At 48.2% G+C, this 16,941-nt stretch overlaps 1 protein-coding gene across 3 annotated transcripts in view; it reads right to left on the reverse strand.

The window, feature by feature from the left end:
* Positions 1–16,941, reverse strand: part of Dock2 (dedicator of cytokinesis 2) — a 400,432-nt gene that overhangs the window by 349,252 nt on the left and 34,239 nt on the right. For all 3 annotated transcript variants that reach the window (XM_027938544.3, XM_071611997.1, XM_034636841.2), the window contains exons 8-14: positions 14,702–14,856; positions 10,997–11,078; positions 5,362–5,497; positions 3,801–3,876; positions 2,814–2,890; positions 2,244–2,369; positions 1,003–1,127 (exon numbers count right to left, since the gene is read on the reverse strand). In XM_027938544.3, the coding sequence (XP_027794345.1) occupies positions 1,003–1,127; positions 2,244–2,369; positions 2,814–2,890; positions 3,801–3,876; positions 5,362–5,497; positions 10,997–11,078; positions 14,702–14,856 (777 nt within the window). The remainder of the gene's footprint in view (positions 1–1,002; positions 1,128–2,243; positions 2,370–2,813; positions 2,891–3,800; positions 3,877–5,361; positions 5,498–10,996; positions 11,079–14,701; positions 14,857–16,941) is intronic.

Consider the following 16,941-nt stretch of genomic DNA (forward strand, 5'->3'; position numbering starts at 1 on the left):
GGAGGAGGAGTTGTACTCAGGAAGGTTTCAGTCCCATCTCTCAAAGGCAGGGTAATGGGGTGGAAAGGCATCTCAGTATGGCAGAGCCTGGCAGAGGGGAGTTCTCCTGGGGACACCAGACATTCTGAGGGAGAGGGTGACAATACCAGGCCTGAGCTGAGGCCCCAAGGCTGGAGCCGATGGCTATTAGCCCTTGTGCCCCTCTCTGATCAGTGCCCTGCTTGCCTGGGCCGTGGGATCCCCTACAGTGGCTCTGGAGGAAGCTTTTCCTGCACTGAAACTTCTACTGAGAATTGATCTTATTTTCGGCTAAGTATTCCAAGAGGAGGAATTGAGAAGCAAAAACCCTCCTACACACTGGACACAACTACAGGAAATATAAGTAAATAAATGTAAACACACACGACAAATATTGTCCGGGACATATGCTGGATAAATATAGCCATGTGCTTCGCATCCTTGAGTAGGCTCTGCGAGCTCTCTGGAGACCAATTTGTGAATAGGCTTTCCACCCGGATTCCTGGCTGAGTGCTGGGGAGCTGGATTAAGTGTCAGGAATGTCTGCTTTGAGGACATCTGAGCCTCACACCAGCCCAAGGCTCTGTATTGATCCTCTTTCTTACTATGGATTTTGCCTGAATAAACCAGCTTGGGTTTCAACAAGAACAACATTTTAGCTGCAAAAGGCTAACCTATAAGCAGAGGCCAAGCAAAAATAAAAAGAAGAAGAAGGGGTCATAAAGGATAAGAAACAGGCATTGAAAAACTGCCTAGGCACCAAGGAGTGACGACATGAGGTCTCACTGTGTGACACCACGTTAACCAGGCTCCGAAGGTGTAGCCCACATCACTCAGAGCCACCCCAAAGGCACCTGGCATTGAGGGAGCCAAATCTGGGAGAGGAGAAGCGAATCTTTATGACCAGACCCGCTCCCCGACCCCATCCCCACTCCCCTCGCCCCCAGGCCCCGGCCCCCAGAGCCAGCGTGGCTGAGCCCTTACAGGCAGTGTTTTGCCGTCCTCGGCACACACACACATGATCACTTCCACATTCCTCTGCGTGGTCTTGTTGTACTTGTCAAAGTCACCTTGTAAGAGAGTAATGTAGATGTCGTTCCTGACATCCCCTGAGGCGGAGGGAGAGAGGAGAAAGAGTTAGACAGGCTTCTGAGGAGAGCTGGAGGGGAGGCAGCCGCTATTTAGGATGTTAAATCAGAACTGCTGGGGAAAGGCATTTTTACCTGCCGGGAGAATGCAGAAGTGGGGAGCGCAGGGATGGAGGGACGCTAGGACATCCATCCCAAAAAAGGGATAGCATGGTCAAAAAGTGGCCATGTTTTCCTCCACCTGAAGATCCCTTGCTTTCCATCCTCTAGTGACACCTTCTGGGAAGGCCAAGTAAAGCTTCAACTGAACTGATCAGGGCCCAGGAAAAACCAAGGAATAGACCCATCCAGAAGAGAGTGGCTTTCCTGTACCCCAGGACCACGGACACAGGATTTTCAGGAAGGAGGGGCAATCAGAATAAAACATTCTGCAAGGGAACCCACAAGGAGCTGAGATCTCATTACAGAGATCAAATAAATCCCATCCAGACCCCGTGGACCAGCACTCAACTGGGGAAGAAGGTGAGACAGGGAGAGGGATGGCGGGCGGAAGACCAAGCCTCGCGCTCAAGACCAAAAGGGACGTTTCAAAAGAGTGTTATTACACGATCTCGCCTTTTGAAATTACAGGCACATTTGGAAAAAAATTAATAGTCGTGGTTACGTCTAAAGACAAAGACATGGGGGAGCTCATAACATTTCACTCTAGACCTTTACGGGGCCACTTGAATATTTTATGGTGAGCATGGATTCCTTTGGCAATAAAAGGTTTAAAAATTTAAGAGAATGACAATATTCCCCCCAGAAAGAGTGTTCTACATGTAGTAAAATAGAAGTGATGCCCGTGATAAATTATTGAGTGATAAAGCAAGTTGCAGAACACTATAAAAAGCGTATTAAGTAAGGGTACATCGTATATATGAAGTGAGAGCCCACTTGTGGGAGAAGAAAAGCGCATGTGTTTGTACTTATGTGTTTGTGTTCATTTCATGGATGCATAGAGGTTGTTTTTAGTGGTTTACTTTCGGGGAGAGAAAAAGAAAAACAGTAAAAAAAAAAAAAAAAGGAAAGAGTAGACTCTTTAAAAATAAAATAAAATGGACCCGAGAGCTTGTCCTAGGGAGAGGAAGGTCCCACCTGGCATGATGATCTCTGGGAAGCCCAGCTTCCTGGCCACCACAGTTGTCCTGTCCACCAGGTGTGGATAGTCCTTGCGGATTTGGATGATGTCACCCACCAGCATCTTCATGGTTACCCAGAGGCCTAGAAGGGAGGGTGAGCTTCTGCAAGGCATTCTCTCAGTCGGCCCCCACCCCACTCCGCCATCAGTCCTTTCTGGAGACCACTGGAAGCAGACATAGAACCCCAAATGCAGTGACCCAACCCTGGACTCTGGGCCCACCTCACGGGACTTGAGTAAGGTGGGATGAAACCAGGTCACCACAAAAGTGCCTGACACACTGGAGAGAATGGACCGACCAATTCCTCTCCTTGTCTGGGCACTAGGACGTGCCTCTCTTTTGCTTCAGGAGATGCTCCCCTCCCTACAGACCTGGTGCTCCCCTCCCCACAGACCTAGTGCTCCCAGTGGCCCATCTGGAAGGAAGCCTGAGCTCCCCAGGGTCTGGGTTTTGCTCTGTCTCCTTGGGAATTAGGTTTCTGGGTGGTGTGGGGTGGGCTCCACTGCTCAGTATCTTGGCACCTTACCTTGTCCTCCGCTGTCTCCTTTGGAGGCTGTGACCTTGCCCAGGAGGCTGTGAAGGAAGTCGTTCTCAGCCGTGACCCTGGGGAGGAAGGGAGCACAGTGAGCACATGGAGCCCTCAGGGCACATCCAACCTCTGTCCAAGGTGCCCCAGGGAGTTGCCCAGCCTTCCCTGTGCCATGGCTGGAAAGCCAGCCTAGAGGTTCACCCAGGGTGCGCATGGGCCATCAGGAAGCACAGGGCTCCTTTCACACACTCACAAAACGCTCTGAAGTTGTGGAATTTCAATGTTCTAAGTAGAGGTCATTTTTATCCCTAGGAAGACTCATAAAAAGAAAGGATCCCCAAGCCCTCAACCCAAACACTGCTCCACAGGTGGGCTAAGGCTTCCGTCGCTCCCACGAGGTCCCAGTCACACTCCTTCCCCAGAGCCACTGGCCTTGGTACACGGACAGTCTTGGGGGTGACTGAGTACTGACAACACTCTCCTGCTTTCTCCAAGAGCTTTTAGAGCACAGAAGGACATTTACCTTCCTCACTGTCCTCCCTCAAGTCATGGATGTATCACCCATGAGAACCGGGACAGGACTCCTCAATACAAGTTGCCAAGAACCAGGAGGAGATTCCTCAATACAGGTTCCCAGAATGCAGATGCGTCCCAGTTATGCTTGTAATGAATGCACGAATCTGTTTCTGATTATCTATTTAATTGCCATCTAAAGGACAAGCTCCACAAAGACAGGGCCGTGTTGCTCTTGCCCATCACTCCATCCCCCTTGCCTGGCACAGGGCTGTGCCAGGCTTTAGGAAGAGTCTGTTGAGTAACAGCTGGTGGGTTTTGAGGAGCTTGGCATGGATCACCCTGCCCTCCTCTGGGGAGGCCCAGCCTGACTGCTCTATTTCTAGCCAGGGGTCCCCCCCTGCACTGGAGTGGCCCTCCAGGAGGAAGGGTATGGTAGAAGGATCTAGGAAGGCACGGGCCATTGCTTACGGGTGAAACGGGATGAAGTGCTGCTTTTCTTCATCACTCTCTGATTTCCCTTTGATGATGTCTGTTATGTCCATAACTAGAAAGAGAAGAGAGATGAGCTGATGGTTCAACTCCCTCCTTGATCTGAGGAAGGGACAGCAATGGGATCAAATTGTCAGACAGGAGGTAGGGGGGAGCCTGGGATTGGGAAAGCCTAAAGGGGCAAGCAGCCCAGCAAGTCACAGCCCGTGGACAGCCAACTCTGAGCACACAGCACCCGTGTAGACGCCTCTGGGCAAAGCAGTTTAGCAGAGGCCACAGGAAGCAGTCAGGGACACGGCTATGGGGTTGAGCAATTAGCTTGGCATTTGACACATACATTTAATAGCTACTGTGCCTACCGAACCCAAGTACAGAGACTTCCTGCAGAATTTGATAATCCAGTGAAATATGCACCTGCTTCATAAACATTTTTCATATGCACAGAAACCTGACTGTAGAATCCTTGAACCCTGCAATTCCAGAGGCGTCTTGGGCCTCTGAAGCTTCTTACACCACACACGAAGGGGACCCTCCTTGCCTTTGCAGGACCATTGTGCTGGGAGGAGCGTCTGCATACGGCACCAGGGCATTGAAGAGCAGGAGGGGCTTCCATGGAGCCTCCAGGTCCGAGACCCTCATTTTTACACACAGGGAAACTAAGGCCCTGGGGAAAACCAAGGCCCCAGGTCACTTGACGGGCCAGCGAGTGTCAATGCAGGCTAAAAATCCAGTTAGCTCATTAGGCTATTCCACTCCAATACTACACAAGGAGCACCAGGGAACGAGCTGGAAAGCCGGTGGATTTGTGATTGCAGAAGATGGGGCCTCCCGAAGTGAGTTCAGATAGGGTACACAGGGATTATTAATGGTACGTGATTAAAAATTTATATTTCAATAAAAAGAATAAAAGTGGCATATCAAATTGCCATGTCCCAGGTATTTAAACTATCATTTAAGATAAATGTATTTTAGTTTCAATAAAGTGGGTTAATTAAAAGGAAATATATTAGGTAAATAATAGTGCAAGTAATAGCCAAATAGTGGGACAAGAACGTTGGTGCCCTGAAACCCGGGACAGCTGCTTTGTAGGCAGCCTCTGCGGGACATCAGGTCCCGCCCACTCACCAGGTCCCGGTGGAATTCAGACCCGAGGTGGGTGACTCATTCCGTGTAACTGCATTTCCTGTGCTGGATATTTTTTAGAAGGAATTGCTCCTGGTAATCAGATCTCTCCCGCACGTTCTTCCTTTTCCGCAGCCCTGGGGCGCGAAGGCGCCGACTGCTCTGATGGCACCTGACTCCCAACACTCAACCCCAGACCCTGGATCCATTACTCACGGCGCTCAATGTGAATCCAGGCTTAGTCACCAAAAGCGTATTTCTGTTAGTCACCAAAAGCCTAGCTATTAAGACATATGTCTGGCATATGTCGTGTGGGGGGATGGGGTGAGGCAGGGGAAGGGCGTAAAGAAATAGTCTTTAAAATTCAACCATGAAGACGGGCACGCCAGTGAAAGTCAGTGGTATGGAGTGTCAGTACCTGCCACCCCGAAGGGTCTCCTCAGTCCCTGCGTGCACTTCTTGGCATTAGTGTCCTTAAGATCCATCTTCCCAACACGGACTATTTGGCAAATCAAGTAAATCTTATCCCTGTTGAGGTCTTTGTTCCCAAGGTCCTGGAAAGAAGGGAAAGGAGAAGTACACATGTCATGAGCTGACTGGGGACAAGGAGATGAGCAAACTTACTATGACATTTCTGAGGGATGCTGTGACACTTGGTGTACCTGGGCCAAGCCTGCATTTCGTCCTGGAAAAGGTAGGAAACAAGACATTACACCCACTGCACAGAAGTCAGGTGAGGCTTGGAAAGAACACTGAGGGACCGGACTCTGTGCTCCAACCCAAGTGTTCCACTTCAAACTGGTAGAAGGAGAGAAGGGCGAAGGAGTGACAGTGGTTATAGAGGCAGATGACCCCTGCAGAAGTGGCTTTTGCTACCAAGGACTCCATCATTCTCATCCTTGGTCAGCATCTCTGGGAGAGAAGGCAAAAGAAAGGGGCAGTAAAAGAGAGCCACCATTGACTGGACACCTCAAACTCATACACGGGTTGGGCTGTGGTGTCACTGAATGGCCCCTGTCTGTCTCAGAGCCTGCAACACAGAAGACGCTGCTTTCAGATGCAGGCTGCAGGTCCCATGCCCACGGCCAGAGCTCTGCTCCCTCCCTCACTATGGGCCCTGCCTGATGGCACTACCCTGGCACAGCTGCTTCAAATGTTCCCAGAGTAGGAAAAGGGAACATAGCTGTCATAGCTTGGGTCTAGAATGTCCCCCAAAGACTCATGTGTTGAAGGCTGGTCCTCAATGCAGCAGTCCTTAGAGGTGGGGTTTGGGGGGAAGTAATTGGACCATGAGAAAACTGACCGCATCAATCTATTAATGCTTTCGTGATCTGAGTGGACTATGGGAGGGGGTGGAAACTGTAGGAGGTGGGACTGGGTTGAAAGGAGTGGGTCCCTAGGAGTATGCTTTCAGGGACTGACTCTCTCTCTCTCTCTCTCTCTCTCTCTCTCTCTGCTTCTCAGCTGCCAGAAGGTGAGGAGCTGTGGTCTGCCACATCCTTCCACCTGATATTCTGTTTCATCACAGGCCCAGAAACCATGAGGCAAATAAACCTTTACACCTCTAAGTTCATTTTTTTGTCAGGTATTTTGTCATAGCAATGAAAACCCAACACAGTATCAAATAACTCACTGGTTATTAAAACTTCCACCCAGAAGAAATGCACATCATCATTTGTGCTCACAGTTCATTGGCCACAGCAAGGTATGTGGCCACACCTGCCTCCAAGGAGGCAGGAAATTGTGCTTAGCTGTGTGTTTAGAAGGAGGAAAGCTGGACTGGTGAGCTCCACTAATGTGCTCTGCATTGTGCCAAGTGTCCACTATGTCATTATTTGGTCCCTAAGAGCTCTCTGGAATACATACTATTTTTGCATCCCATTTCACAGATGGGGACACTGAGACACAAAGAAAAATAGGGTTTCCCTAAGGCCATGACCTTAGTCCTTGAAGACACTGGGCTTTCAGCCCAGTCACGGCTTCTCCAGAGACCACAGACACACTGACTCCCACACAGCTCCCTCACCATCATGGAGGCACGCCAGAGGGACCCCCCCGAGGGTCTCTGCATCCAACTGCCCGACTAAATCTGAAGGCTTCAGTGTTCTTTGGGATCCTGGCCTAGGATCCTCTCGGGAAGGAACAAGACACACTGCTGGCCTCAGAGCAGAGAACCCTCAGCCCTCACAGGAGAGCACGTTTCTCCCACTTTGAGTTAATTCTCAAAGTGGGCATGTGCATGGGGGACAAGACATCTGCTTCTATCCAAGCCAGGGCCCGGGTAGAGCAGCCATCCCATCCTCCTGCGTGTCTGGTGTGAGAGAAGGGGGTGGGGCAGAGGAGGGGGAAAGGCAAGTCCCACATATGGTCTGCATCTTCCTGTGCGGGGCTGTGTGGTTGCATACTATGTGCCAAGTTGGCTGAGCTATGGTGTGTAGCTGACTGGCCAAACTCGGGTCTAGGTGTTGCTGTGATGGTTTCCCAGAGAAGGAGGAATTCTGCCTCAAGACAGTAGTTTAGAAATCCCGTCGGGTTCTGGTCTACCGCCCTGCCCTGCAGATGTCCAACAGCAAACCCACTGGCTCTTTTTCTCTGGAGAACCCCAACTCCTGCAAGGGCTGTCCTTCACCAGCTGGAGGGTGGACACCTGCTTCTCCTTCTGCAAGCTCAGAAGGGAGAGGGGTAAGGGGAAAGAGGAGCCGCATGGGACTGATACCCCCCTTATCGTTTGCACCCCACCATGCCCTGTGCCACCTGGGTTGAAGATCCCAATTACATCACATCCAAATGGCGGAAGGGCCTCTGCTCTGGCCTGCCTGACTCCTTCCTCCCAGCCATCCTGAGAGGACCTACAACTTGTCTTCAGAAGCCGCATTTCTTCTTCTACTTCTCTCCCCTCATCGTTAACAGTGTGCTATTTCCTACCCTATTAGCAGTGCTAATCTTTCCTAGTTGACATGAAAGGTCCTAGACATAATATATCCAGCTGTCCTTGCCAACTGGTCCCTCACCATTCTCTGAAAATCAGACTCTATTTTTGTCACAAAGATTTCTTTATTGCACCACAGACGCAGGAGGCTCGCTTTCAACCCCGGGTCTTTCTTTCTTCCTGACCCTCCCCTCCCTCCCACCTCAAACACTCGCCTCTTATTCTTCTGCACATCCAAAGCCTTCCCATCCTTAAAACCCTGATTCCTTCGTAATGTCCTCCATCCTTAATTACTTCTCTCCTCCCCCTGGGATCATTCCTATTTCTACAGTATCTAGGTTGATCTTTCAGAGCCATCTTAGAGCCACCAAGGCCCTGGAACCTGAAGGGCTCCAGATGGGGTGGACTGAATTGTGTCCCCTCCCCAACACCAAAATCCATATGTTGATGTCCTGTCCTCCAGTCGGGGTTTCTGGTCTATGGCCCTGCCCTGCAGTTTGGCTACGTTTGGTGACAGATCTTTATGGAGGTAACAAGTTAAAATGAGGTCAATAGGATGCGTCCCTATCCAACATGAGTGGTGTCCTTATAAGAGATCAGGACACAGACACACCGAGGGGGGAGCATGTGAAGACACAGGGGGAGGTCACATCCACAAGGTGAGGCCAGAAGCTGGTGACAAGCCAACCTTGTAGACACCTTGACCTCAGACGTCAGCCTCCAGAACTGTGAGGAGATGCATCTCTGTTGCTTGGTCCAAGCAATCCGTGGTACTTGGTTGTGGCATCCCTAGCTGACCAATACACGAGATAGACCGGTAACGTCTCTACAGAAGCCCCATCCACCTGATCTCTGTAAAGATTGTGACTTGCTCAAAGGAAGACGCCATATCTCTAAAAGCTGCTTCATCAGTGACCCCCTGGCCCTGGAGAATCTTAGCTTAGCCCAGAATGCTCGAACGCAGATTCTCCTCTGGAGGGTGTGTAAGTGAGTGATCCTTACTGAGAACTGGGCTCCAATCTGCAGTGTCTCCCAATCCATTCTACTTAGAAGAACTTTTGTTGAACCAATCAAGTGAAGTTCTCAAGTTCAGCTCCCATGTTTGGGGGAAGCAGGATGATGGAGCCTCAGCACCATCTGAGTAGCGATGTTAGCATTCCTTTTACTGTCCACTCTTGTTTCCTGTGTTAGCAGCAACCCCAGATGGGCTGAGTCTCCGGGAAGGAACCCGGTGGCACATGCTGCTGTCCTCTGGCCCAGCCCAGGAATATTTATGAGGCAGACAGAGGGGACATCAACTGTCCGCCAGATCCACATGCCAGCTCTGTGAGCCCAGTGAGCAGAAAATCTGTCCCCAAAGTGGAGACTAGACAGAACTGACATCCAGAGGGGAGAGTCAGAGGCCAGCCAGGCACATGGCTGCCAACTCTTGGCTCTTGTCTACCGGGAGCACCACCACGACACCCAGTTGAAAGGAACATCCAGGCAAACATGGTCTCGACACTCATTTCTGATTATCTATGTTGTCTGCAGTGCTTTCCAACATGGCTCCTGCTTCGTTATTCACTTATTTATTATCTAACACCCTCTACCCATTGCACCATGACAGGAAGGACTCCGTCAGCTTATTCTCCACTGTCTCCCAGCACCCAGCAGAGAGCTTATGCCTAGCAGGTGCTCACTGGATCACCCCAGAATCAATACAAGTCATGAGACCACCATGACCTTCCTTCCCAAAATGAGGACTTCCCTATCTCAACAGAGAGAAGTACCAGCCCATGGAACCAGAGTCCTCGAGTTCTCTGGTTCTGAGAATCAGAGCCCTGGCCCAGGCAGAATTCCATGAAGGCAACCCACATTGTCATTGACACCACGTGACACCAATGCCCTTCCTTCCTACTGACATCAGGGATACATTCTCTGCAAAAGGAAGAACAGATTGATTCCCTGTCCTTCTCCCTCTCATGAAGCATCTGTCTCATGGTTTAATCAGGAGGCCCCGCGGGACACTCCTATTTATCAAGAAAACAAATAGGCTCCTCCTTCTAACTGATAATAAACAGAATTGAGGCACATTTGTATATGCCAAGAAAACTCTGTCTAAGCATTTAGGACCTATGATCCTATCCCACGCCTCTGGCCTATTTTTCAGGAAATAACAAACAAAATAAATCAGCTATACCACAATCTATCGTGAGGTGACATGAGACATTGCACTTAATGGGCTGTAACTGGGAAATTATCATAGAGCAAGGTAGGTTAATCTAGCGTGTCGGTCACTCCCGGCCCAGCGCGTCCATTTGGTCAATGCCCAAACCCCTCCCTGGCTTCGCCTCTGTCATTTCTTGTGCTAATGCAGGCAACACAGTGAAAAATCCCATGGGTGGTCTTCTCCCCGAAGGAAATGATACCCATAACCTCAGTGTCCTGAGGTCACACTCTTAACATGGCCTGTGAAAAAGGGACAAGAGAGCAGTCTCTGCTGGAAATTATAACTGTTATTTATCCTCTTTCTTCCATTGCTTCCCCCTGCTCAGAGCAGAAAAGGCCGAGTTTATTCTTAGAAATAAATCTTCCAAATGACAAAGTTTAGCATTTCTACAGGTAAGCCTTGCCCAGTGGGTACTAGTGTTCTGAAGGACACTCTCAAGGCCCCCCCAGACTTTCAGTCATCCAGGACTTAATCATGTTCACGATATCCAATTTACCAAGGCGGCCAATGTTGTAGGGAAGCGCTGGGTTTTCATACACATTTTAGAAAGGTTTTCAGAAAGGCCCAAAGTGAAAAAGGGAAGCTGAGTTAACCATGAATTAACTGGGAAGTCAGAATAGTAGCCACCATGCCCAGTACCAGGCACCACTGATCAGGAGGTGTGTGCTTTTCTCTGTGTATACAGGAGTGAGAAAGAGACAGGGCGGGAAGGAGAGAGAGAAGGAGAAGAACTGTCCTCCTGAAGGCTTCCTCGGGGTGCAGAAGGCCTCTGCCAGCTCCAACTCCCTCCATCAAGCTGGGAACACAGCCCCGCACTGAGGCCATGCCCCCTCCTGACCAATGGATCAGCCATACTTCCATGATCAGATCCTCCTGAGGTGGATGTGGTGACAAGAAGATGGGTACACTCACCGTGAAGACCACCTTCAGGTTGTTGAGCATCTCGATCTCCTTCGGGAAGCCCCTGCTGCCCCATCGTACCAAGTAGTTCTCACTGTGGGAAGATGAGCGGTAGCCTATTACTGCAGGGGCTCCACAGCCGTCTGTCAAAACCATTCAACGAGCACCTACTATGTGCCTGCACCAGGCTGGCAGCTGACGAGGTGCTAGTGTTTGTGACATGGTCCTTGCCTCTGAGAGATCCCAGCTGTGTTGGCAAACCGACCTTAGAGGAGCAAGGGAAGAATGACAGACACACATGTGGCCATGTCCTCTTTCCTCCCCTATCTGCTGAGCACTTTCTGGAACAAGTGCTTAATACTTTTGAAGAGCAGCTGAGAGGTTATTGAGAAAGAGATGGGAGGAAAAACGATTTCGGCATGCTTTTCTGGACCTTATGAATATATTGCTCTCCCCTGTCTCCCCACTTTTGAGACTGAATAAAGATTTGAATTCTTTTCAATCATCCCTTTAAGGCAGGAGTGTTTCCTTGAATGGAATGTCATTCTGTGGTGGCTCATGCAGGATCTTAGCCACCATCCAAGATACTCTTAAACAACTATTTAAATGCATTTGTCCTACTATTTATGTGAAATTGTGCTTGATGCAACTAAGAAACAGATTCAAGGGTTAAGCAGTAAGACAAAAGGTAGAGGTCAGACCATGTAGGCCTTGTAGGCCATGAAAGGCTTCAGACTGGACCCTAAGAATAATGGAGCCTGCTGAGGGTTTTCCTGAGGGGACAGGGACTGAGCAAGTCCCATCAGGCAGGGATCCCCTGACACTGATGCATAATCGCTTACCATCTCACCCCCTTGAGTCACCAGACCCAGTGTGATCACAGTGTCAGCACAGCCATGCCAAGGAGACAGGGAGTCAGCACGGGTCTAACTTAAAACAAGCAGGTCACCGCTCGCTGAATGGAGTGGCTAGGTTTTCCAGGCCCTCCAGGACCATACACTTGGTGCCAAATAAATGCCATTATTTTGAATTAGAAAAAAATAAATAAATAACACCCTAAACCCAAAGTTAGCTCCAGAGGGCGTGATAAGTGACTTCAGCAAAGCTGAGGGGGCCGCTTCCCTCTATGGAGCTTTGTGCTGCTCACATCTTACTTTCTCTCCACTCATCCCTGGAAGATTAATGAAGGCAGTTGAGTAAAGTTCAAGAAGGAAATGGAACCAGTAGCAAAAATGAGCACAGCCTCAGATTAGCCAACGTTTAAAAACGTCAACTTACATGTAACTTTTTCATCCTTTAAAAAAAAAATTCCTCAGTAATCTAAAAAAGAATTTTTTGGAATTCACAGCAAACTAGGGAGATTTTATCCCCCGCCCCCAAAAAAAAGAAAGAAAAGAAAAGAAAAAAAATCAACCATGAACCTATATCAATATTATTCCTTCCTACTAGTTATTTATGGACTGTTCCTATTGAAATGCATAGGCATTTTCCAGTACCTTCTATCACATGTAGCCATCCCCTTAGTGACCCAGCCTGCTACATCCAAACAGCAGGAGCCAGCAATTTTCTTCTAGGAGAAATGCAATCATAAATAAGAAAAGCAATTTAGAGGTCTGAGCTGGCCCAATCCATCCTTGCCTGGAACACCTGGGTAATAAAACCTGAAGGCTCAAGCCGCCAGGACAGGTGGGACCGCCTTTGATGATGCCCTCCTCACAGGAAAGGAGGCCCATTTCAATTCCCTCCTGGGCCCTATGTGGACAAAGATTACCATGGCCTGATGCCCGAGCTGCTACTGCTTTGCCCTACAAAACTTTACTTTCAATTTCTCAAACCAGATTTCTTCAGGAATCCACTGCGAATCTCACCTCAATTCAACCCAACAAGATCAGGCCCAGAAAAATTCTCTCCAGCCCACACCAGGGCATGCTAAGGAGGCCCTAATTCTGATGCCAGGGCCAGGTAAACCCTGACTAGAGCAGGCAGGAGTGGAGATTTCTTTCCTAGAGAGTGAGCAGCTCTGCAGGGTCAGACTGATGTAGTGTTTCCCAACCCCCCACCCTTCTCCTCTCCCCATCTTTCTCTCATTTCTCCTCCTTCGGTTTTCATAGCTCTTCATTCTCTTGCTCCTCCTGCTCACCTCGCACCCCACCTCCACCCCAAGGGATGCTCCTGAGGTATCACTCCCACATGCCCCAACAGGCATGTCACCCAGGGTGGTGCATCAGAGACAGAGCTGCCATCTCCTTGCTCCACAAAGCTAGGTCACTGAGAGGGGTCAGTGGCCCGGGCACCCTCGTCAATGTGGAGGTAAGGAGTCCTCGTGCTTTCTAAGAGATAGGGAGGGTTCTGACAACGTTTCTAGGATCTTTCTCACAGGAGCCTTGGGAATGACTGTCAGGGAACCGCAAGGGATCTCTGACACAGGCCACTATACGGTGGGTTCTGAGGGATCAAAAAACCTTGTTCTTAGTGTCGTATGCACTGAAGCCAAACCAGTTGTACTGGGCTGACCCTGTAACTTCAGGGTCCTGGGTGAGCCACCAAGCATAGCTCTCTACTCCAGTGGTGCTGAAGCTCTGGTGAAAACCATTTTTGCTTTTTGATGCAACTCATTTCTTGGTGACAGACAATGGTTTGCCTTTGAAGTCAGATAGACCTGAGTGTAAATCTTGGCTTCTGCCATCTATAACTATGTGGGCCTCTAGTCAAGACGCTGGGCTTCCTTGGTCCTCCTTTCCTCACCCAGATGGCAGGGAGTAATGAGGACCAAATGCAATTATTTGCAGATCTCAGCTCAGTCGTCTTAGATGACTCCGCGCCTCTGAGATGTCTTCAGGGGAGCGGCGATTGATTAAAGCACCGCCACTTGCAATGTGGCAACAACCAAGCTAGGAAGATATCCACGTCTCCATTTTTTTCCCCATGAAGACAGAGAGATAATGCTTCAGCTCCATTTTAATATGTCAACCAGTGACCACTGGCCCTAAACTCCAGGGCATGGGACAGGAGGAAGGTTGTCTGAACCGCAGGAGAGGTCAGGGGGCTGACTGTGGGGGCTGGTAATGCTCCACAGTCTCCTCCTTGGGGATCCCCAGGGGTGTTTTCCCTTCCTTAAGGAAGGCACCCAGAAGTTCCCTCACCTCCTCCATTCCAAGAGCAATTAATCAAAGTAGCAAAAATAATAGCCACTGCTTCTTGGAGCGCATGTGCCAGGCCCATGCTTTACAGGCTTTCTCATTAAAACCAGAAAGAAAGGGTAGCACTCATATTTTGTGAATGTGAAACTCAGGCTTAAGAATGGTCCACAGCCTAGGGTCAAGAAGAATGAAAACACAAAGGTGAGGTTAAGCACATGGACAGACCTTAAGGAGGATGTGGAGATTTCATCATTCACTTCTCAACTCCCATAAAACTAGGTATTGTTCTATCCAATACAACAAGTAAATCTTGTAATTTCTGGTTGTTTTCTTGTCATCAAAACCTACTGACAAAACCCTGTAACTATAACTCCACTGTGGAAGAAGTCTGGTGGGAAGTCACACTTTCATCTGACCCCCAGGCCCTCCAAAGGAATGATTTCCACATTCTCAGGCTGCTTTTCCTCCATGTGGGAATTTATTCCACAAGTGATGGTGGGGAGAAGAGATGCTGGGTGCTCTGCCAAACTCCAACCTCCCACGTACACAGAGGTCAGGCAATGCTGAGCGCACCTACCTTATGACCATTTGCTTGTTGGGGTCATAGAGAGACATGAAGAGTTCAGCATCTTCCCCAATTCTGCACACAAAGTTCCTCACAAAGACATAGAGGCTGTGGGTGGGGGAAGAAGAGATCCTGGAGTACATTCCATAATCAGGCTGGTCTTTTGACTACGTGGTGGAAGGAAGAAGAAAGATGGAACATATTAGCTCAGCATCACTTAAGACAACAGAAACAGTCCTGGATATTAGGAGTCAGTCAGGGTTAAACCTAAATATTTCAGCACTACATGCAGCTCTACTGTCAAATTTCTGCAGTCTGGATGAAGTCACTTTGACTCTATTGACTTTAATCTTCCTATTCTGGGAAACACCATCATGGACCCCATATTCTTCATGAAGTTATTTCTTCATGAAGGAAAAAAATGCTTAATGGACTTTATCAGAACTACAATCTTTTGCTCTTTGAAAGGTGCATTTTAAAATGAAAAGGTGAGGCACAGACTGGAAGAAGTCTGTAAAACACACCTCACAAAGAATCTGTATCTAGACTGGGCATAGTGGCACATGCCTGTAATCCCAGTTGCTCGGGAGGCTGAGACAGGAGGATTGCGAGTTCAAAGCTGGGGTCAGCAATGGCAAGGCACTAAGTAACTCAGTGAGACCCTGTCTCTAATAAAATACAAAATAGGACTGGGGATGAGGCTCAGTGGTTCAGTGCCCCTGAGTTCAATCCCTGATACCACCCCCCCTCCTGCAAAAAAAGAAACTATATCTAGAACATGCAAATAATTTGACAATTTTGATTAATGAGACAAACAACCCAATTTCAATGGGTAAAATATTTGAACAGTCATTTCACAAAAGAAGATACAAATGGAAAAGGCCAGTAAGCACATTAAGAGATGCTCAACCTCAGGGGCCAGCAGGGAAATGAGAATTAAAATTATCATGAAAAGCCTGTAAAGCTATCACTACACAATAGCTAGGATAACTGCAGTGAAAAACTGACAACACTGCATGTTGGAAAGACTGTAGAGCAACTGGAACGCTGATATGCTGCTGGGGGTGGGGGTGCAAAATTATACAGTTGTTTTGGGAAACTTTTTGAAAAGTTGCACATACACTTATCATATGGTCCAGGAATCCCATTGTGAAGTATTACCCAAAAAGAATGAAAACATGTTCATGCAAAGATTTGTTTGCAAATGTTCTTAGTAGCATTAGTTACAACAGCCCCAAAGTGGAAACTATCCATTGGTCAATTAAACACACACACACACACACACACACACACACACAAATTACATACACACACACACACAACTGGTCAGTAGTATATCAATTGACAATGAAAAGGGCCAACACATTAATATGCACAATAACCCGAGCCTCCAAAACATGATGCTGAGCTGAAGGAAGTCTAACACAGGATGCCGACATTGAAACTCATGAGAATGAGGAGGAAGTACAAGAAACATTGGGGGCCATGGAAATGTTCTATATGTTGTTTTCTGTGTTCTATATGTGCTGAAGATGAGTCAGCAGCATATATTACTAAGATTCATTAAAGTACAGCTTAAAATGAGTAAATTTTACTATGTGCAAATTATATCTTAAAAAAAATGAAAGTAAACTTGCTTTCAAATAATACATGCATTTAAAATGTAAATTATATTTTTACCCCTCTTTGAAATGTCTTCTTGCCTTGTCATCATACTAGGACCAAGCCTAGTGACTCCTAATGTCAGGAACTCAGTTCTTTCAAGGACCAGATCCTGCCACCCACCTCTCCAAATCACTGCCCCATCCATTGGGCTTTCTATTCCTCAAACATGCAAAACTCAGTTCTGACTCACGACCTTTACACTTGCTGCTCCCTCTGCCTAGCCCACAGGCCTTCCCAGGCAGTTCCTGCATATCCCTTAGGCTCCTGTTCAGAGTTTACTCTCAACAGAGGCCTTTCCTGACCAGCCCTTCTAAAGTAGCTCCTGATTCACTCTGAGTCACAAAACCCTGGTTGATTGCCTTTTAGAAATGTATCACCATCTGGAATTGATTTTTCATTTATTTATTTACTACCTTTTTGGTCTTTTTTCTAGAATTCAAAAACTCCAAGAGATTAGGAATCTTGCCTGGCATTTAACTACCTTTGGGATGCATGCTGAATGAATTACAGATCTGAGTACAAAAACACAATAAAGTGTGTGTGATTACTGATCATTTCAGGTCATAGGACAGATGGCCCCTTGAATA

The sequence above is a fragment of the Marmota flaviventris genome, chromosome 5 (assembly GCF_047511675.1).
Source record: "Marmota flaviventris isolate mMarFla1 chromosome 5, mMarFla1.hap1, whole genome shotgun sequence".
In the NCBI taxonomy this organism is placed as follows: domain Eukaryota; kingdom Metazoa; phylum Chordata; class Mammalia; order Rodentia; family Sciuridae; genus Marmota; species Marmota flaviventris.